The sequence below is a fragment of the Chiloscyllium plagiosum genome, chromosome 2 (genome assembly GCF_004010195.1).
Source record: "Chiloscyllium plagiosum isolate BGI_BamShark_2017 chromosome 2, ASM401019v2, whole genome shotgun sequence".
Lineage (NCBI taxonomy): Eukaryota > Metazoa > Chordata > Chondrichthyes > Orectolobiformes > Hemiscylliidae > Chiloscyllium > Chiloscyllium plagiosum.
This window is the reverse complement of record NC_057711.1, coordinates 78314470-78337820: the sequence shown is the minus strand read 5'-3', so window position 1 is coordinate 78337820 and position 23351 is coordinate 78314470. Positions and strand designations below refer to the sequence as shown.

Below are 23351 nucleotides of genomic sequence, written 5' to 3'. Positions count from 1 at the left end.
GGGCGGTGCGGGGTTGTGGGACTATGAGGTTGGAGGCGGTGGATGGGAGATCCCCTAAGGTGATGAGGTTATGGATGGTCTGGGAGATGATGGTTTGGTGGTGGGAGGTGGGGTCACGGTCAAGGGGGCAGTAGGAGGGCGTGTCCGCGAGCTGGCGTTTAGCCTCAGCGGTGTAAAGGTTGGTGTGCCAAACTACTACCGCGCCCCCCTTGTCTGCCGGTTTGATAATGAGGTTGTGGTTGGAACGGAGGGAGTGGAGGGCTGCACGTTCCGTGGGTGAGAGGTTGGAGTGGGTGAGGGGGTGAAGAGGTTGAGGCGGTTAATGTCGCGGCGGCAGTTGGCTATGAAGAGATCGAGGGCAGCTAAGAGGCCAGCATGGGGTGTCCACGTGGATGGGGTGTGTTGGAGGCGGGAGAAGGGGTTGTGGGCAAGATGGAGGAGGAGAAGAAGGAAGAGGCAGTGCTAGGAAGCTGCCAAACACCTGCCTGGTTTTCAAATTGGCTTTTCCTGTTGGCTAGTTGGCTTGGTGAGTTTGGTAAGATGAGCTGCGTTGGACTGTCAACAAAAACTTAATGTGATGTACTCTGGTGAGACTGTTGCCGTGCTTCTCGTAAAAGATTGGGTCAGATTACCTCAGTTGAAATTAGCCTTGTCGCAATTCTCGTATAATTCTGCTACACATCTTGCCATAACCCATATCGCTCAGACCCTTCTAAGATTCCAGCCTGAGTACTTTCTAAGTTGTATTTGTTTTGTAAGTGCCCAATGAACCAACTTGTATAGAAAGACAGCATGTTGTTATACCAAGGTTGCTGGTTCTGAGTTAGTGGGAAGAGCAGCCAAAGAAGATTTTGCCACACAGTTAAATTGTTGCTGTTGGAACTGGGGTGTCCATTATAATCCCATGAACAATTTGGTAGGTGAGAGTGAGGATGAAGTAAGCCCACAAACAGTTTCTGCTTCATGCAGTTGAGAAATATTGCAGCTCTGGTAAGCTTAGGTGCAATGCACTTATTGAGTCTGGCGATCTGCAGAGGAATACAAATTGTATTGGGTTCTGGAGTGCAGACTGTGGAATCTCATGGAATATGTATCTGGAAGAAATTGAATTACTAGGATGTGAGCAGTCATTGGTGCAGTCTGTATGGAGTTGTTTCTGAAGGAGTTCCAAAGCTTGGTCTCCAAAAGTAAAAATGAATGGAATCCTTGTAAAGGAGACCAGGTTTTCATCACATTTGGTGATCAGCAGTGTCACTGACATCTGGGTTGTTGCTGAGAAATCCACTGGTTCTGTGTTGACTGCATCTGCTGTTTGTGCTTTGCAGGTGTGTGTAAGATCATAGTTTCTATCTCTCATTTACTCTGAATTAATTCTAAGTATTTTCTATATTAGATATTGTTTTACTTTTCTAACCTTGTATTGCAACATTCAGTTTTGTTTCTTCAAAACTGTGGAATCTTGCTGTTATTCTTTTTATAAATATCTGGATCTTAAATTTCATTGACTGTGTAAGCCAAAGAGTGCTGCTGGTCCCTCAACCAGATTGTCACAAAGTTGGCATTCTCACCTGGGACCATCCAATTGATTGAACAATGTTTGCGGGGTTTGACAACTAACAGGAGAAGACTGTATATTGTAAGGAGTATTTAATGATCGGCAGTGGGAGTGTGGGCGTGGGACATTTGAAGGCAGGAAGTGGTATAATGCAATTCCCAAAATGCCAAGTTGGCAAGTCTACTTTTTTTTGAAGTTTTTTTTGTCACAAAGCTCCTGCAGATTCTGCTTGAATTGTAGTTTCTGCAATGCCAAGAATAACTGTAAGGAAGTAAAAGAACTCTATTCTCCAGCTTAGATACTCATGGTGCATTTTCCTCACATTTAAAAGATATTTCCTTTGCCAAAAGGAAATAACCAAGGCATTAAGAAACATAGAAGACAATACAATTGATAAATCAAAATATGTGGATACGATATAATGCATTTTTAAATTTTCAATGTAGTAAGCATGTGAACGACACATAAAGTATGCCCAGTGCAGATTGAAAATATATTTTCAACTAGACGTTCCAACCTAATCTATCCCATTTGCCAGCACTTGGCCCATATCCCTCTTAAACCCTTCTTATTCATATACCCATCCAGGTGCCTTTTTAAATGTTGTAATTGTACCGGCCTCCACCACTTCATCTGGCAGCTCATTCCATACATGCACCAGCCTCTGTGTGAAAAAGTTGCCCCTTTTAAATCTTTCTCCTCTCACCCTAAACCTATGCCCTCTAGTTCTGGACTCCCCTACCCCAGGGAAAACACCTTGTCTGTTTACCCTATCCACGCCCCTCATGATTTTATAAACCTCTATAAGGTCATCCCTCAGCCTCAGTTGCTCCAAGGAAAACCGCACCAGCCTTTTCAGCCTCCCCTTAAAGCTCAAACTCTCTAACCCTGGCAACATCCTTGTAAATCTTTTCTGAACCCCTTCAAGTTTCTCAATATCCTTCCTATAGGAGGGAGACCAGAATTGCACACACTGTTCCAATAGTGGCCTAACCAATGTCCAGTACAGCCGCAACATGACCTCCCAACTCATGTACACAATGCTCTGACCAGTAAAGGATAGCATACTAAACACCACCTTCACTATCTACCTGCAACACCACTTTAAAGGAACTATGAATCTGCGCTCCAAGGTCTCTTTGTTCAGCAGCAATCCCCAGGACCTTACCGTTAAGTGTATAAACCCTGCTCTGATTTGCCTTTCCAAAATGCAACACCGCCCATTTATCTGAATTAAACTCTATCTGCAACTCCCCAGCCCACTGGCCCATCTGATCAAGATCCCATTGTACTCTGAGGTAACCTCCTTCACTGTTCACTGTCCCTCCAATTTTGGTGTCATCTGCAAACTTACTAACTATACCTCCTATGTTCACATCCAAATCATTTATATAAATGACATCATGTGAATTAACTTTTAAAATATGCGTTGCAAATTGGAAATTGTTTGATATTGAGTATTTCCTGTGCTTGATGCTGCAGTTCTGTGTTGAATTCATTCCCCATATTATTGGCATATTGATGAGATAATTTAGATCTTTCTGGAGGGTTATTGCAACTGTTTCAGTTGAGATAACCCTCAACTGTGGAGACGAGATAGTACTCTACAATGAGTTTGGTCTGGTTTGATATTCTATTCTGGATGTCATTTATAAAGAGATAAAAACAGGAATTTTAGGTCACAGTGCTGCTTCCCATCCACTCTGAGTGATTTCAAAACACATATAGAAATATAGAAACTAGGAGCAGGACTAGGCCATGCAACCCTTTGAGCCTGCTGTACATAACCATGACAGATCCCCTCTATCTCAATGTCATGTCCAATTTTCTCCCAAACCCCTCGATGCCTTTAAAATTTAAAAGCTTTTCTCTCTTTTTTTGAATATATTTGGTGACTTGCTTACACAGCATTCCATGGTAAGAGAATTCTACAAGTCCATTACCCTTCTGAGGAAAGAAATCTTCTCTTGATTAGGATCTAGAATGGCAGAGTGTGCTCAAGGTCTACACGGTGTGCTCCTCCTATATTTATGTATTTGCAGTTACATGTAACATTTTCATTGCATTCCTTAATGGGGTTTATTCCATGCTCAAATTCATTTTTGAAATAGAACTGTCTACCAGGCTCCATTTCCTCAACTTGCTAATTGAGGAAACTGCTACTGCATTACTCAGCTGCTGTCGAAAGCCAATTATGCCTTCACTGCTCAGATATGGGCTGAAATTCCAAACATTATAAGATTCACCTTATTAGCAAAATAGAGTCCGAGCCGTTTGCTCACTGTGCAAACTTGATTTTAAAGCAGGGTACCTCAGGGCTATCATGCAGGAAAATAGCTTCTCTGCTCAGATAGTTTCTTGCTGTATCTCATGAATTTAAAGGTGCCACTTTACATCCTGAAAATTGCCTAATCCATCTTAGATTCTCCTGAAGAAATAAGTTGTCACAGAAAGTTTGAGCAACAGGTTGCTTATACATTGCAGGTTTTACATGAGTGGTATATGCCATTTACACAGGCACTCCTATACACACACAGACACACACACTCTCTCACAGACACTCACAAGCTCCCACCCCAGACACACACACGCCCTATACACAGACGCGCGTGCACACACATTCACACTCCTATAGACACACACTCCCACATTCTCGCATGCACCCTCTCACAGACTTAGATCCCTTTACACTCTCTCACATGCACATACACGCTCTTTCACAAACACTCACAACCCCCCCACCCCAGACACACCCACATGCACACATACGTTTGTGGGGTGAATTTGTACTTGCAGAGTTACATTGTACTTTGCTCAAAAACTGCATGAATTCATGTAAGACTCTGTTAACTCACTTTTTAGATTAGAATCAGCCTAAACATTATGGCACAGACAACAGAACACAGCTGGTTAACATCTTCAACATCTTATCTGGGCTGACACCAATTTTTACAATTAACCTGAGAATGTAACTTTTTAAAACAAGTTTTGTGATTTACATATGAAAGAAGTGAAACTAACATGGTCATTCTAACAGATGACAGACTTAATAAATAATCAAGGTATTTTTCAATGTACAATTTCACTTACATCACACTGTAAACTTTTGCTATAAGTTCTGTGTCTTACAATTGTGTACTCCACAACCACCTAATGAAGGAGCAGTGCTCAGAAAGCTAGTGATTCCAATTAAACATGTTGGACTATAACCTGGTGTTGTGATTTTTAACTTTAACTTTACTAGATGACGCCTTCATAAAGAAAATACATACTGCCTGTTACATAAATATTTATTGTGGTATATGAATTTTAATGTTGGAGTGATATTAGGATATGTAGGCTGTATGTCCCAGTGAACAACAGATTGCATCAAACAAAACATCTCTTCACCTCTTCGCAACAGGCAGAATATTGACTGTGTGTGACCAGACCATGCTTGCAAAATTCAATACAGTGTTTAATATTCAATCTGATTCTATGATTGGATAACATTTATTAAGCAGAACTGATTTTTGCTAAGAATTACGCATGCAACTAATGATTTTGGAGATGCTGGTGTGGAGGTTATAGTCCAGCAGGTTTATTTGGAAGCACTAGCTTTAGGAGCGCTGCTCCTTCACCAGGTGGTTGTGGAGAATAAGATTGTAAGACACAGAATCTATAGCAAAAGTTTACAGTGTGATGTAACTGAAATTTTATATATTGAAAAATATCTAGATTGTTTGTTAAGAGTCTCATCTTTTAGAATGACCATGTTGGTTTCAGTTCTTTCATATGTAGATCACAGAACTTTTTAAAAAAGTTACATTCTCAAGTGAACTTTAACAATTGGTGTCATGTTGGCCCAGATAATGTATTGAGTACATGTCACTTGAGAATGTAACTTTTTAAAAAGTTTTGCAATTTACATATGAAAGAACTGAAACAAAAATGGTCATTCTAAAAGATGAGAGACTTAACAAACAATCCAGGTCTTTTTAAGGATATAATTCAATTACATCACGCTGTAAACTTTTGCTATAAATTCTGTCTTGCAATCTTATACTCCACAACCACCTGATGAAGGAGTAGCGCTCTGAAAGTTAGTGCTTCCAATTAAACCTGTTGGATGCTAACCTGATGTTGTGTGATTTTTAACTTTGTACACTCCAGTCCAACGCTGGCATCTCCAAATCATAGTGTTATTCATTATCTTTAAAGGCTTTTATCTCTTAAAATTTTCAGATTTCACAAGTTAGTAACCAAATTGCAGCAATCAGCTAATTGGTTGCAGTGGTGGTGAGGGAAAAAACAAGTTAGGGCAGGCGTAGTTTTGAGTGGCAATTTTAATCAATTTTAATCAATGATATTCATTGTCTCAACTATAATGAAGATTCAATGAGTAAAACATCATTTATTGTTCTTTAAAACACAGAATGTATTGTAGTATTTATGTACTTTTGCAAATTGATTAAAAATGCTCCAAAATGATGGACAACTCTCTAACTTTTTAAAGTCAAAGCTTTGAGTAGTTTCTTGTGCGTAAACTCTCATATATCTATATATTTCAAAATCGATTTGGAGATGAAGGGATAGTTATGGTCTGCCAGAATGAACTAATTGAAGGTAAATTGTGCTAGTTGCTTGTATTGGATTGATAGATACTCCCAATAATGAAATTTTATTCCTTCAGGAACAGGATTAGCGATTCAACCCCTTGTACGGCATCGACTGATGATGGCCTTGGTTTCATGTACTTTAGCAACAACATACTATCTTCAGTTTTGAAATTTTTAATTGATCATCTTTTTGGAGAAGAGTTTTTCAGATTCCTTTCAATGTTGACAACAGATATTATTTTCTGTTTGACACAGCACTGACAGGATAGAAATCATACACCGCTCAGTTAATTCATTGAAGTACACAAAAATGCATTGGAATAATCTTGGCATGAATGTGCATTTGTAACCTGGATTTAGCGATGGAGGAGTTAGATAAACTACACCACCACAGAAGACAGAAAGCCATACATGCTGGTTCTCTGAAAAGAAGTCCTAATGCCCCACACTTTTCTCATAACTTTTTAAAAAATAATTTTGAAAACTTATATTGAATCTGCTTCCACCTTTGGTAGACTCGTACAAAAAGTGAAGTCACATGGTATCGGGGTGAGCTGGCAAGATGGATACACAAGTCATAGAGGGTGGTTGAAGGATTCTTTTCAGAATGGAGGGCTGTGATGAGTGGTGTTCCACAAGAGTAAGTGTTAGGACCTTTGCTGTTCGTGATCTACATAAATGAAAGGAAAATGTAGCTGGTCTAATTAGTCAGTCTGCAGATGATACAAAATTTGGAGGAATTACAGGTAATGAGAACGATTGTATACTGCAAGATATAGATCGGTTGGCGTCATGAGCAGAAAACTGGCAGATGAATTTTGATCCGGACAAATGCATTTTTTTTGAAGATCAAGCACAGGTGGAAATTGGATGGTGAATGGCAGAACCTTAGGAGTATTGATATGCAGAGGGATCTGGGAGTGCAGGTGCACAAATCACTGAAGGTGGTAGTGCAGGTAAGTAATAATGAAAAAAAGGTTTATGTCATATTGCCTTCATTGGAAGGGCCATTATAAGGATAGGCAAGTTATGCTACAGCTTTTTGGAACTCTAGTTAGGCCACACTTCGAATATTGCATACAGTTCTGGTCACCACACTAACAGAAGGATGTGGGCACTTTGGAGCGGGTAATGAAAAGGTTTACGTAGATGTTGTCTAGTATGGAGGAATTCTAGCTGTGAAGAAAGGTTGCATAGACTGGGTTTGTTTTCACTGGAATACAGGAATTTCAGGGGTGACCTAATAAACGTTTATAAGATTGTGAATGACATGGATAGAGTGAAAAAGTATGAGGCTTTTTTTTTCCCAGGGTGAAGTTGTCAATTATTAGGGGAGACAGGTTCAAGGTGCGATGGCAAAATTTGAAATGTGCGAGGCAGGTTTTTCACACAAAGGGTGGTAAGTGCCTGGAACACGTTGCCAGAGGAGGTAGTGGGAGCAGACACAACAGCATTCATGAAGCATCTGGATGAATACATGATTAGGAAGGGAATGGAGGGAAACGGATCCTGTAAAGGAAGACAGTTTTCACATGGAAGGGCAAAATGTTTCGGCACAGGCTTGGAGGGCTGAAGGGTCTGTTCTTGTAGGTAAAAACAATGACTGCAGATGCTGGAAACCAGATTCTGAATTGGTGGTGCTGGAAGAGCACAGCAGTTCAGGCAGCATCCGAGGAGCAGTAAAATCGACATTTCGGGCAAAAGCCCTTCATCAAGAATACAGGCAGAGAGCCTGAAGGTTGGAGAGATAAGTGAGAGGAGGGTGGGGGTGAGGAGAAAGTAGCATAGAGTACAATAGGTGAATGGGGGAGGGGATGAAGGTGATAGGTCGGGGGGTAAGGTGGAGTGGATAGGTGGAAAAGAAGATAGGCAGGTAGGACAAGTCATGGGGACAGTGCTGAGCTGGAAGTTTGGAACTGGGGTGAGGTGGGGGAAGGGGAAATGAGGAAACTGTTGAAGTCCACATTGATGCCCTGGGATTGAAGTGTTCTGAGGCGGAAGAAGAGGCGTTCTTCCTCCAGGTGTCTGGTGGTGAGGGAGCGGCGGTAAAGGAGGCCCAGGACCTTCATGTCCTCGGCAGAGTGGAAATGTTGGGCCACAGGGCGGTGTGGTTGATTGGTGCGGGTGTCCCAGACATGTTCCCTAAAGCGCTCTGCTCTCCCAATGTAGAGGAGACTGCATCGGTAGCAACAAATGCAATAAATGATATTGGTGGATGTGCAAGTAAAAATTTGATGGACGTGGAAGGCTCCTTTAGGGCCTTGGATGGAGGTGAGTGAGGAGGTGTTGCAATTCCTGTGGTGGCAGGGGAAGGTGCCAGGATTGGAGGGTGGGTTGAAGGGGGGCATGGACCTGACCAGGTAGTCACGAAGGGAACGGTCTTTGGGGAAGGCGGAATGGGGTGGGGAGGGAAATATATCCCTGGTGGTGGGATCTGTTTGGAGGTGGCGGAAATGTCCGCGGATGATTTGGTTTAGGCGAAGGTTGGTAGGGTGGAAGGTGAGCACCAGGGCGTTCTGTCCTTGTTACGGTTGGAGGGATGGGGTCTGAGGGTGGAGGTGCGGGATGTGGACGAGATGCGTTGGAGGGCATCTTTAACCACGTGGGAAGGGAAATTGCGGTCTCCGAAGAAGGAGGCTATCTGGTGTGTTCTGCGGTGGAACTGGTCCTCCTGGGAGCAGATACGGCGGAGGAGTAATTGGGAATACGGGATGGCATTTTTGCAGGAGGTAGCTGTGGGAGTTGGTGGGTTTGTAAAAAAATGTCGGTGTCAAGTCGGTCATCATTAATGGAGATGGAGAGGTCCAGGAAGGGGAGGGAAGTGTCAGAGATGGTCCAGGTAAATTTAAGGTCAGGGTGGAATGTGTTGGTGAAGTTGATGAATTGCTCAACCTCCTCGCGAGAGCACAAGGTGGCGCCAATGCAGTCATCAATGTAGCGGAGGAAGAGGTGTGGAGTGCCGGTGTAATTACGGAAGATGGACTGTTCTACGTAGCCAACAGAGAGACAGGCATAGCTGGGGCCCATACGGGTGCCCATGGCTACCGCTTTGGTCTGGAGGAAGTGGGAGGATTCGAAAGAGAAATTGTTAAGGGTGCGGACCAGTTCGGCCAAATGAGTGAGAGTTTAGGTGGAAAGGTACTGTTGGGGACGTCGGGAGAGGAAGAAACAGAGGGCTTGGAGGCTCTGGTCATGGCGGATGGAGGTGTAGAGGGATTGGATATCCATGGTGAAGATGAGGTGTTGGGGTCCGGGGAAATGGTCTTGTGCTGTATTATTCTTTGTTTTTTATTCTGTCTTTTGAGATTGCACTCTCGACCAGCAAATTTTTTCTGTTCTGAAGAAGGGTCACAGGACCTGAAACATAAACTGCTTTTTCTCCACAGGTGCTACCGGACCTGCTGAGTTTTTCCAGTACTTTGTTTTTGTGCCAGCAAATTTTGTGTTTTTAAAAAAAAAATCCTGATCCCTACTCTGGTTATTTGGTCCACGTTATCTTTAGCCTGTGTAGTCTGTTTACTTTTCCATTTGCCATTGGAAACAGGTTTTCATTATTTTTCTTAAGCCTTTCGCAACTTTGAAGTGATCTATCAAATCTCTCTGTTAACCCCTTCTTTCCCAAGCGAATCCAACGTCTCTACTTTTTTTACATCAAGCATGCCAAAACTTCTATTTCACAAAATTGTTGTTTGTGACAAACATCATCAAAACTTTGATAGTTCTATCTGCGAATACTCACACTTGGACTCACATGTCTGCCAATTAATTTCATTGGAACTTGGTCTTGAGGATGCCATTAGTTGCTGTGTCAAGGTGCATCTACACCTCTCCTGTACCTCCCGAAGCCACATCTACTGTGTCTGTTGCTCTCGATGTGGTCTCCTCTGTGTTGGAGAGACAGGACGGCAACTTGTGGAATGTTTCAGAGAACATCTCCGGGACACATGCACCAATCAACTCCACTACCCTGTGACTTGAACTCCCCCTCCCACTCTGCCAAGGACATGCAAGTCCTGGGTGGCCTCCACCACCAAACTCTAGCCACCCGATGCCTGAAGGAAGAGCACCTCATCTACTGCCTTGGGACCCTCCAACCGTCTAGGATCAATATCGATTTTGTCAGTTTCCTGATTTCCCCCCCACCCAACACCTCATCCCAGATCCATCAGTCCAACTCGGCACTGCCCTCTTGAACTGTCCTATATTACTCGAACTGTCCCACCTGTCTAACTTCCTTCCCAACTATCTGCTGCACCCTCCACTCAGAACTATGACCATCACCTCTGCCTTCACCTACCTATCGCATTTCAGCTACCCTTCCCCTTCCAGCCCCACACCCCTCCCATTATCTCTCTGCCCCTTTGCCACCCCCGCAACATTCCTGATGAAGAGCTTATCTCAAAACGTTGACTGTCCTGCTCCTTGGATGCTGCTGACTGGCTGTGCTTTTCCAGCACCGCACTTTCTGACTCTTCTCTCCAGTATCTGGCGTCCTCGCTTTCTCCTAGGAATTTATGTACGCTTTAAAATACTTCAGTTTCACTTTCATTTGCACAAGGAGCCCCTTAGGGTGGGACGTTGCAGGCAGAGAAGTCAACAAAACCCCACAATCTTTTCAAAAGGATGACTCCTTATCCATCCCTACTTGCCAACCAAGAAAACCAACTTTAATATCTGTCAGAATGTTGTTTTTTTGAATGAGATCATATGCTTCTAAACTGCCAAGATTATTTACCCAATTTACTGAGTTCCTCATCATAGGAGTACTAATCTTCTGAATCTTTGCTGCATTGCCTCTAAAAACAAGTTATCCTTCCTTGGATATGAAGGTGAAAACTCCAGGTGCGGTCACACAAAGTTAAGCACAATTGTAGCAACACTATTATTCTTGCATCGTATCTGCTTACAGTGCAAACCGGTCATGTTTTTTGTATACTCAAGTCTCTCTGAACATCAATAATCAAAAGTTTAATGCCTTTGAAAAAAGTTCTGCTTTTATTCTTATGATTCAAGTGAATAACCTCTCAAATATCCACATTATTATACTCCATGAATTACTTTATTGTCTATTTAATTGTCTATTTGCAGTAAACACAAAATGGCTGAGAAACTCAGCAAGTCTGGTAGCATCTGTGGAGCGAGAAAGAGAGTTAATTTTTTTGTGTGCAGCATAACATTTCTTCAAAACTATCATAGGAGCACAGGAACAGGAGTTGGCCATTAAGCCCCTTAAGCATTTTCTGGACATTCAGTGAGATTAGGACAGATCTGCAGCCTAATTCCATATACCCTATACTGCCTTTCGTTTATTATCCCTTAATATCTTTGTTTAACAGAAAAAATCTAATTTTAACTTTAAAATTGACATCATATCCTGCATCCGTTGCTGTTTGTCGAAGAAAATTTCAAACATGTATCATCCGTAGAATTGCTTCTGAACATCTCTGCTGAACTGTCTGGTCTTAATTTTAAAACTGTCCCCAGTTCTAGAATCTCTGAGTGGAAATAGTTTAACTTTGTCTACTGTCTTTGCCTGTTAATGTCTCGAAGACTTCAATCAGATCACTCATTAATCTTCCAAATTCTAGAGAAAACAGACCAAATTTACATAATCTCTCCTCACACGCTGAAGTTCTGGCATCATTCATATAATCCTGTATTGTACTCTCTCCAAGATCTTGCTAAGGGTTATAGGACTCCTAGATGCCTGAGTTTTGATGAAGAGTCATACTGAGAAAATTTTTAACTCTGTTACTCTCTGCAGATGCTGCCAGACCTGCTCAGTACTTTAGGCATTCTCTGTGTTTGTTTCAGATTTCCATCATCCACAGTATTTTGATTTTTCTGTGCACTTTTGAGCTTTTGTTTCTTTTTTTACTCGTTAACTCATATTGTTGAAAGAAGATCGTAGATTCCCTGTTGTACTCAACAAGCCATTATTTGTTTGCATTCTTAATACCTTTACATAATGAAAGTGTTCTCCTCAAAGGTGCACGGTCCAGTCTGACTGCCCAGGCATGGCATAAGAAGCTGTACTCCAGTAAATTATGGCTCAGGCCTAATTTTCAACACTACATGGGAGCACCACAGCTGGAAATTTTAAAAGACTGATTTTCTGAACCACTGGATGTAGAAGGAAGGAGTCCTGTGTGCTCCCTAAAGTGTAGTTCAAGGATCTGGGATCAGTTCCTCACCCCATCCTGACAGGTGGAGAATTGCAAATCCTGGAGTAGCCTCAAAAGAGCAATAATGGACATTTGTAATATATAACTTGTGACAGATTCTTTTAAGTGGGATGCAAAACATTAAAGAATTTCTTTTCTTCACAGGCAAATGCACAGTTAATTCGTGATATTGATGTAGAAAAGGTGACAACATTTGATAATCCCTATGTGGAAGCAATAAAATGTCTATGGATTGACCCAGGCATCCAAGAGTCCTATGACAGACGGAGGGAGTATCAACTGTCTGATTCAACTAAATAGTAAGTTTACAAATCTAATTGACTTAGTTTTAAAGTTCATTTGTGTATAAACTCTTAATATTTCTCTTAAAATTGACATTTATGCCCCACATATAGGAATACATTTTTGTAGACTTTGTATTTAGCATGACCTTTTATGCCCAAAGTGCATTAAAATTAAGGAAAATAAAGCAAATGTAAATATTAAAAGTTAAATGTTATAATATGAAATTTCTGGTGACCAGTTGTATTCCTAATTTCATGGTGTATACAGGGGAACCTCGAATATCCGAATACCAATGATCCAAAAATCGGATTATCCAAATGTCCCGATAGAAACATTACATCAAAGATGTGTTTCCAAAACTGATCGCGTCTTTTGTTTACAGCGATTAAATAGGCACTATCTCCAAATAACTGACCTCCCTCTCTCTCTCTCTTGGAGTTCTACAGAGGGGTGTACCCTGTACCTACCCCCTCTCTCTCCCCCCCACCTCCCCCCCCCCCCCCAAAAGCCAGGAATAATCTCCAACATTATCCTGTGCAGGGCAAACGTGGAACCTGTCAAAACGTGTTTTGCGGGGGGCGGGGTTCTGGGGGCAGGCGGGGGTCTGTCTTGGGCATTTTGTGCTGGGGGCAGGGCTTCGCATTCTGTGTGCTGCTGTAGTCTCCTGAAGGGGGACCAGACTTTAAAAACTCCAAACCCCAGCGGAAAAGCATTTAATGGATTTTCCGAATAATCGATTATCCGAACGACATAGTGCCCGCCCATCTCGTTCGGATAATCGAGTTTCCACTGTACTTGTTTTGGTTAATTGAATGACTAAAGGTCATAGCAAGATTTCATAATCACAAGTCAAGCCTCATAGCCAATTGCCCCAAGGCATGTAAGCAAAAAAAATCAGAACAGGTCTATTTAATGTACTCTTACCACAATTTCAAACACCCTTCAAACTGAAAGCTCCTAAATATGTCAATTTGCAGATATTACTCATTGGATAATTTGCAGTGTCTCTGGAGTGAATTCTATGTATATCAAGGTAAGCGTAAGAATTCAGGGAAGTAGAACACAGAATAATAGCACTTTGGAAAATTCATTGGTAGAATTGGGAATTCCCAGGACAGGTATGACATGCTCTATGATCCATCCAATCAATGTGATTGACTCTTAGCTATGCTCTGGCATAGTAATCCACTCAATTCAAGAGTAATTAGGGATAAGCAATGACATAAGTAGTGACTTAAAGGTTTCATGTTTTTGGCTCCAAGAGAGGCTCAGCCAAAGAGATGGGATTTTAGGGAGTTTTTTTTTAAAGGAAGTGTTTAGGATTAGGGTTCCAAAGAGTATGGTTGAACTGACTTTGAATTGTCTTGCAAATTGAACAGAGTAATTGTACAGAAGGCCAAACTTGGGTGACACAAGCTAGAGGACGTTGCTGAGATGTGGTATGTTTGTTTATGAAGGGATGTCTCAGATGGTAGTGAATCTGTGGCATTCTTTACTGCATGGGGCTATTAGAGGCTGGGTTGTTAAGTACATTCAATACTGGGACAAAAAAGTTTTTAATCAGGAAAGGACTCTAGGCTAATGGGGAAAAGGAAGGAAAGTGGAAGGGAGGATCATCAAACCAACTGTTATCTCATTGAATGGTAGGTAGTTGGTTCAAATCACCTATTTCTACACCTACATTTTATGGTTTTATCATGACAACAAAGTTTAAATTTACTGAAATTGGAGTAAGAGAAGTATTGGAATTTTGATGGGTGTGATGGATCAGGTGACTAAGTTCAGGACAACCTGAAAATTAAATCAGAAGTGTGAAATGATTAATTTTGGTTGGAAAGTCAAGAGAGGTTTCTGCCACCAGAGATATATATCCCTTCACGCCTCTATCAACGTTTCGAAAAGACCATTCCCTCTGCGTCACCCCCCACCAGGCCACACCCCACTTCTGGCACCTTTCCCTGCCACCGCAGAAAGTGAAAAACCTGTGCCTACACCACTCCCCTCACATCCGTCCAAGGCCCCAAGGAATCCTTCCACATCTGTCAGAAATGTACCTGTACCTCTACCAATGTCGTCTACTGCATCTGTTGCACCCGATGTGGTCTCCTACACATTGGGGAGACAGGATGCCTTCTTGCGAATTGTTTCAGGGAACATCTCCGGGACACCCTCACCCACCAACCCCACCACCCCATGACTGAACGCTTCAACTCCCCCTCCCACTCCGTCAAGGACAAGCAGGTCCTGGGCCGCCTCCACCACCAAATCGTTATCACCAACGTCTGGAGGAGGAACGCCTCATATTCCGTTTTGAGGCCATGCAAGCACATGGGATAAATGTGGATTTCAACAGTTTCCTCATTTCCCCCCCCCCCCCCCCCCACATTATCACAGTCCCAAACCTCCAACCCGACACTGCTCTCCAGACCCATCCATCACTCACCCCCTCTGACCTATCACTTTCTCCCTCACCTTCATCCACTTATTGCTTTCCCAACTACTTCCCCCCCAGCCCACAAGCCTCATTCCTGATGAGGGGCATATGCCCAAAACGTCAGTTCTCCTACTCCTGGGATGCTGCCTGACCTGCTGTGCTTTTCCAATACTACACTCTCGACTCAGATCTCCAGCATCTGTAATCCTCACTTTTTGAAAGTCTAGAGAGGCATTTGAAACTAAATGATGAAATATTGAAAAGGATGCAGTTTAAAGAACTTCCGAATGTACAAATCATTGATGGTAGTGTAGTTTGAGAATGCTGTTAAAAAGGCTTGTCTTTATAGAGACAGAATTTAAAAAGTAAACAAGATACATGGAAGGATTAGAGAAAATTATGCTTGTTAGAATAGCAAAGGTGAAGTGAAGATTCTGCAGATTTATGAAAGAGAAGCTGTCGGTAAGCAGAAAAAACATATTAATGTATTTAGTAAAACAAATATAGAGGTGGCATGAGGCATAAAATGTTAATGCAGAGCAAAGATACCAAAATGTATCAATTTGGACAAAGAGCCAGTGATTTCACCCTTTCAATCTACTTTGCCTTCGATAAGATCATGGCTGATCTGATTGTGATTTCAAATCCACCTTTCTAGTTATCCCTCATACCCTTTTGAAACTGTTAGAAAATGATCTATCTACCTCTGCCTTAAAAATATTCAGTGAACCATCTGCATCACCCTTTAGGCAATGGAATGTCACAGACTTGCAATTATTAGATGAATAATAATTTGTGGGCGGCACGGTGGCACAGTGGTTAGCACTGCTGCCTCACAGCGCCAGAGACCCGGGTTCAATTCCCGACTCTGTGCAAACTCCACACAGTCAGTCGCCTTTCTCCCCGTGTCTGTGTGGGTTTCCTCCGGGTGCTCCGGTTTCCTCCCACAGTCCAAAGATGTGCAGGCCAGGTGAATTGGCCATGCTAAATTGCCCGTAGTGTTAGGTAAAAAGGGGTACATGTAGGGGTATGGGTGGGTTGCGCTTCGGCGGGTCGGTGTGGACTTGTTGGGCCGAAGGGCCTGTTTCCACACTGTAAGTAATCTAATCTAATCTAATCTAATAATATTTTCTCTCAATCTTAAATTGGGGACTCCCTATTTTTAATCTGTGTCCCCAAGTTCTGGACTCTTCCATAAGAGAGAGCTGCATGTTCTTAAGATCTGGAATGTGCTGCCTATAAAAATTTGAAGCAGATTCAAGAATTACATTTCAGTAGGTAGGCAGACATGTTACTGTGCTGTTGACAGAGTAGAGGAGTATGATTAATTTGATAGCTTTCTCAAAGAAGCAGCATAGTCTGAATGATTTCTTGCAGTGTTGTGTTATTCTATGTTTATACAATTCTAAATTTGAATTGCAGACTTGTGGTGTATGTATTACTCAGGAGGAGGACATTTGCTGGTCTGGTCTGTGGAAGCTTTCGAAGTGCTAATAACTTGTCCAACACCCCTGCCTTTTCCCGGGGCTGGATTTTTTTGCAAAAAATTATCTAATTCCAATTCCAAAGCACGATTCAGCTTGTCTGCAGAGTCTCCCCGGCAGGGTTTTCCAGATCCTAACCATACAGTTATAGAGTCATAGAGGTGTATGGCACGGAAACAGACCCTTCGGTCCAACTCGTCCATGCTGACCAGATAGCCTAACCTAATCTAGTCCCATTTGCCAGCAGTTAGCCCATATTCTTCTAAAGCCTTCCTATTCGTATACCTATCCATATGCCTTTTGTAAAGCACTTTTCTTCATTTTTTGATTGCTGTTTTTCCCTTCATCTTTGGTGTCCTCTGATTTTTGATCCTTCTGGTCCCTTCCTATTTGCTTTATACGGCATCTTCATGATTTTGAGCACATAGATCAAATCTTCATTCAATTTCTCTTCACTGGAGATAACAGCAACACCTTCCCTAATCTTTTACATCAATCTTCTCTATATCTTCCCATCTTTTGTGCCAGCTCAAGCTTTGGCTGACTGAAGAGAATAATATCTGAGGACCAGGCTTTGAAATCTCAGACTAAAAGTCATGGTTTAGCAACCCCTGTGATTCCCATAATCCAAATACTTCAGAGACTTGAAACAATAGCCACCTTAAAGCACTGGAGAACTGCCATCAATAGTAACTTCGCTAGATCCTCCAAATCCAGTGAAAAGGAAGATAGTTCAATTGTAGTGTCCTTTTCTCAATCTAGTATGCCCAGTATCAAGGCAGTGACCATTCAAAATCAGTTATGCTGTACAAGAAATGTTGTTCCTATGCCTGATACCAGACTCTCAAGACAAATAGAATTGAATAGAATCTCTACAGTGCAGATAGAGGTCATTCATTGATGTTCCGAAGAGCATCCCAACAGACCCACCTATCCCCAGCATTATTAGTGTACCTAGACTGCACATTCCTGGACACTATGGGGGAAATTTAGCATGGCGAATCCACATAACCTGTACATCTTTCAACTATGGAAGGAAGCCGGAGCGCCTGCCGGAAACCCACGCAGACCTGGGGAGAATGTGCAGACTCTACACAGACAGTCACCTGAGGTTAGAATTGAAGCCAGGTCCTTGGTACCGTAAGGCTGCAGTGCCAACCTCTGAAATCATGCTGTCCATTCTCTACTGCAAACTTGGGAATGGCAGAAGGCTCCCTAGTGGAGAGTGAAAACTTTTTCAGGGCCTCAAAGCATCTTTGAGTTCAAACTTTCTTGAGGATTCATTAAAGTACCTGCTTTGTACCTAACCAAAATGGAGAGGGTTCATTCAGGATGGTGCTGATTACATTGAGACATTTGGTTGGAAATATGTGGAGGTAAAGACCGGATGTCACAAAGAGTGCATAAATCTTCTAACAAATTATTCTATCTGGCTCTTGAAGTACCACATCTGCCAAAGTGGCAGACCCCACTTTGGCTTCATAGGCTATATCAAAATCCATTGACTTGGAGTTGGAAGTATTGCCCTCAATCCTGAGAGTCTTCTGTGGACAGGTGTGGTGCCCATAATTGGATGCACTACATCATAATGTTTCTGTACACACTGCCTCTATTTTTCAAGCTAAAGATCCTGTATATCTTATTAACTCTATCACAATCTTTCCCAAGGCCTTCAACAATTTGTGCACTTGTACCCCAGGTCTCTTTGCTGTCGCACTGCCTTTAGAATTTCATCTTTTTTATGTTGCCTCTTCTGGTTCTTGCTCCCAAAATGAATCACTTCACACTTCTGTATTAATTTCATTATTGCATCATTTCACTTTTTGTTAGATAGGAAGTCAGACAGGACAGTTAGTCATGGGGACAAAGGAAGTGATAGGGTGTTGTCAGCATGCATTTGGAAACTGACTTTGCACTTATGGATGATGCTGAACAGCCCTGCCCAAGGTTAGAGCAAATGTTGTAAATTAACTCTAATATCATCACTCATAGCAAGAAACTGTGACCCAAATTTAGTAGACAGTGCCACCTACTGAACTTTACCTACTGTGAATAAGACAAATCGGACTGAAAAAAGTGCTTTTTCTATTTTTGTATTTCACCTAGTTTGCTGGAAGGGCTGTGCTGCTGATATTCATATGTCACCCTCAAAACTAGAGTACATTCAGTTAATTTTACAACAGGGAATGATGCTTGAACCTGTTAAAATCTCTATAATAAATGCTACCACTTTGTTACTTCTAATGAAATGCTTTTATCCTAACCCTTTGAACTGGTGTTACTGTTTACTTGCTTTTTAAATGTATGTTGCTTGATTGCACGTCAACTGCAGCTAGTGCCTTTTCTTTCAAATCTCCTGAAGTGACTGATGTGATCGTATGTCTTAGCAATCACTATTAGGTGCTTACATTGTTAAACAGGACCAAGCTGCAGTTGGAGACATCAGCGTTACATTTCATGAACGTTAAGTTGCTAATAGTGGGCTAGACAGCATAGCAGAACTTTTCTGTGGATTTTTTTAAATTAGTGAAACATTGGAAAAATTACTGTGTGAATGTGAGCAATTGATCTCAGAAGCAGAGATAAATCAGGAAGTTGAAAGGATGGAGGAATACAGGAAAATCACAGTCACAGACAAATAGTACTGGTTATATTGTTGTAGCTGTGGACGTGCAAGTGCCCCAAACCTGATGAACTTCACCTTCGGGTCTTAAACTTTTTAAGAAGTGGCTAGTGGAATAATTGATCTATTGATTTTTAATTTTCAAAAAAATGCCATTCAGGGAAGGTCCCATTAGGCTGGGAGGTAATTATTTTTAAATACTATAACTCCTGTATTCAAAAAAGGAGATAGAAATCAAGAAGCAACAGATCAGTTATTTTTAACAGCACCACAGGAAAGATCCTAAAAGCTATTTTAAAATAAGTTATAGCAGAGAATTAAGATAAGTTCAAGAAAGTGAAGTAGAGTTAACATGGGCTTGCGAACAGGAAATCAGGATGGACAGATCTAATCGTGTTCTTTGAGGAGGTAATACGTGCTGTGTACAAGGGGAAACTGATGGGTGCACTGCACTGAGATTTCCAGAAGCCATTAAAATGCCACATCAAAGGTTTTTGTGGATAATGAAAGTTCATGGTTTAAGGATAACATGTTGGCATTGATTGGCTTGTTAACAGGAGCAAAATGTAGACATAAGTGGGTCTTTTCAATTTTGCAAGTGGCATGCCACAGCGATCTGGGCTGGGGCCTCAACTGTTAACAGTTTAATGAAATGACTTCGATGAAGGGGTAGAAGGTATATATTTGCCAAATGTGCTGCTGATACAGATAAATTGGAAAGTAAGTTGTGAAGATGAAATATTTACACTGTAAATATGAATGTGTATAGGGTATAAGCAGGTAGGGACAGAGTTACATTCAGTTTTGTGAAAGAAGAGGTTCAGCTGAGCATGACTCAGATCAGATAAGAACTTGCAGTTAACAATGGGGCGCTGGAGGTGAGGGTAATGGGTTAACAGGGTGGAAAAGCATTCTTTATGTAGAGCCATTTAACCGTATTGGGATCATTCAGTATGTAAGGTCAGTTAACAAGGTGAAAAGTATTCATTATGTGAAGCTAGTTAAGGTTAAGAACATTCCTTGTGTAACAGCAGATGGTCACCCAGTCAATATATATGTTGCCTTATCTGGATGCTCCTCCCTGTAAAATGACTATTTTATTCATTTAGAAACTATTGTTTGAGAGAGAAGACTGGGAACCCATGTCCCTGCACACATGGGCGATCATTCTCTCTCTTTCCAAGGCCCGGAATAAAGATGAAGGAGATAAAGCCATACCGTGTCTCTGAGCGTTATGCTTCAACTGAGGGGGGAACAGGACAATACAGGGAAATACAAAGCTTGTGTGTGCAAAGATGTGGCAAATGCAGCATAATGAAGGAGAATGTGAAATTGCCCATAATGACAGCAAGCGTAAAAAGAAAGCCTGTTTTCTAAATGATGAGAGATTGCAGAGCTCAGAGGAGGAGGAGGATCTGGGTGTCCTTGTGCATGAATCACAAAACATTAGGGTACAGAAGCAGCAAGTAATTGAGAAAGCTAATAGATTTCTATCACAGGGAAAAGTTTTGTTTTTATTATTCATTCATGGGATGTGGGTATTGTCACCTGGGACAGCACCTGCTACCCATCCTGAATTGGTTTTGAGGAGGTGGTGGTGAGCTGCTTTCTTGAACTGCTGCAGTCCAATTTATGTTGGTTGATCCACAATGCCCTTAGAAAGAGGATTCCAGGATTTTGACACATCGACACAAAGGAAAGGCAGTACATTTCCAAGGCCATCTAATTTCTTCCAGATTGTGATGTCCCTGTGTGTTGGCCACTCATGTCATTGTGGATGGTTGTAGTTGTGGGTTTAAGGCACTGTCTGTTTACCATAGTTTACAGGGCCCTTAGCCACTTCCCATACTTCTGCCCTCACCTCTTTCCTTTCCTTCCTCAACAATGATAGGTCCCCTGTCCTCACTTTCCACCCATCAGCTTTTGCTTCTAAAGTATTGTCACCTGCCACTCCTATCACCTTCAGTGGGATGACACCACCAGACCCACATTCACCTCCGTTATCCGGCATTCATGATTCTTGGTTCTATTGTTGTAAATAGTGTTAACGTTCTTTGTAATATCTGCTGCTAGGGTTGGAGGGTTTGAGCTATAGGGAGAGGTTGTATACGCTGAGGCTATTTTCTCTGGAGTGTCAAAAACTGATGTTTACAAAATCATGAGGGGCATGGACAAGGTAAATAGATAAGGTCTTTGCCCTGAGGGAGGGGAGTCCAATACTAGAGGACATAAGTTTAAGGTGAGAGGGGAAAGATTTAAAAGGGACCCAAGAGGTAACATTTTCATGCAATGCATGTATGGAATGAGCTGCCAGAGGAAGTGGTGGAGGCTGGAACAATTCAACATTTAAAAGGCATCTGGATACGTTTTTGAATAGGAAGGGTTTAGAGAGAAATGGGTCCAATTGCTGACAAATGGGACTAGATTAATTTAGAATATCTGGTTGGCATGGACGGGTTGGACTGAAGTGTGTGTTTCTGTACTGCATATCTTTGACTCTGTATTCAGAAATCTGTTAGTGGTTTAATTTTTTCGAAACAAAGTTAATTTTCTGTCAAGGTGCTGTAGCAGCTGTGACTGAGAGAACAGGTTATTTCTGGTGTAGAATCTGTGTGAGTAGAATTAATGAACCACAAAGGTAAAAAAAAAACATAGTTGGAGTTATGTACAGGCCACCAAATAGCAGTTTGGAGCTGGGGCGCACGATACACTAGGAGAGAGAAAAGATATGTAGGAAAGGTGAAGATACCATGATCATGGAGGATTTCAATGTGCAGGTGCACTGGGGAAATCGGGTTGGTAGTGGATCGCAAGAAAAGGAATTTGTGGAATGTTTACAAGATAGTGTTTTGGAGCAGCTTGTGGTAGAGCCCACTAGGGAACAGGCAATACTAGATTTAGTGATGTGCAATGAGGCAGACTTGATAAGGGAGGTTAAGGTGAAGGAACTCTTAGAAGTCAGTGATCGTAATGTGATGGAATTTACTCTGCAATTTGAGAGGGAGAGATGGACACAGATGTAACAGTATTTCAGCTGAATAAAGGCAACTACAGAGGCATGAGGGAGGAGCTGGGTAGAACTGACTGGGAGAGCAGTCTAGCAGGAAAGACAATGGAACAGCAATGGCAGGGGTTTCTGGGAGTAATTCAGGAGACAGAGCAGAGATTCATTCTGAGGAAAAAGAAGCATGGTACAGGGAGGATGAGGCAGCTATGGCTGACCAGGGAAGTCAGGGATAGCATTAAAGCAAAAGAGAAAATTTATAATGTGGCGAAGGGCAGTGGGCAACCAGAGGATTAGGAAGCTTACAAAGGCCAACGAAAGAGGAAATAAGGAGGGAAGAGATTAAATATAAGGGCAAGCTAGCCAGCAATATAAAGGAAGACTTTAAGAGTTTCTTTTGATACGTAAATGGCAAAAGAGGGACATTGGGGTCCCTGGAAAATGATGCTGGAGAGATAGTAGTGGGGAAACAAGGAATTGGCTGAGGAACTGAATACTTACTTCATGTCAGTCTTCGTCATGGAAGACTCGAGTAATATCCCAGAAATTTGAGATATTGGGACAGAGATGAGTATGGTGGCCATCACCAAGGAGAAGGTGCTTAAAAAATGGAATGGCCTAAAGGTGGATGAATCAACTGGACCAGATGGACTACACCCCAGAGTTCTAAGGGAGGTATTAGTGGTGATCTTTCTGGAATCGCTAGAATCAGGAAGGGTCCCAGAGGATTGGAAAATTGCTAACGTGACAGCCCTCTTTGAAAAGGGAGTAAGGCAAAAGATGGAAAATTACACGCCAATTAGCCTAACCTCAGTCGTGGGTAAGATCCTTGAATCCATTGTGAAGGATGAGATTTCTGAATACTTGGAAGTGTATGGTAAACTAGGGCAAAGTAAGCATGGTTTCATCAAGGGGAGGTCATGCCTGTCAAATCTGCTAGACTTCTTTGAGGAAATAACAAACAGGTTAGACCAAGGAGAGCCAATGGAAGTTATCTACTTGTACTTCAAGAAAGCCTTTGACAAGGTGCTGCACAGGAGGGTACTGATTTAGATAGCGACCCATAGTGTCAGAGGCAAGGTGCTAGCATAGACAGAAGATTGGCTGTCTGGCAGAAAATAGGGACTGGGGATAAAAGGGTCGTTCTCAGGATGGCAGCCAGTGACAAGTGGTGTTCTGCAAG

The 23351-nt window shown here is 42.0% G+C and overlaps 1 protein-coding gene across 2 annotated transcripts in view; it reads left to right on the top strand.

Moving 5' to 3' along the window:
- Positions 1–23351, top strand: part of LOC122561127 (guanine nucleotide-binding protein G(q) subunit alpha-like) — a 198327-nt gene that overhangs the window by 145431 nt on the left and 29545 nt on the right. For both annotated transcript variants that reach the window (XM_043712596.1, XM_043712604.1), the window contains exon 3: positions 12483–12637. In XM_043712596.1, the coding sequence (XP_043568531.1) occupies positions 12483–12637 (155 nt within the window). The remainder of the gene's footprint in view (positions 1–12482; positions 12638–23351) is intronic.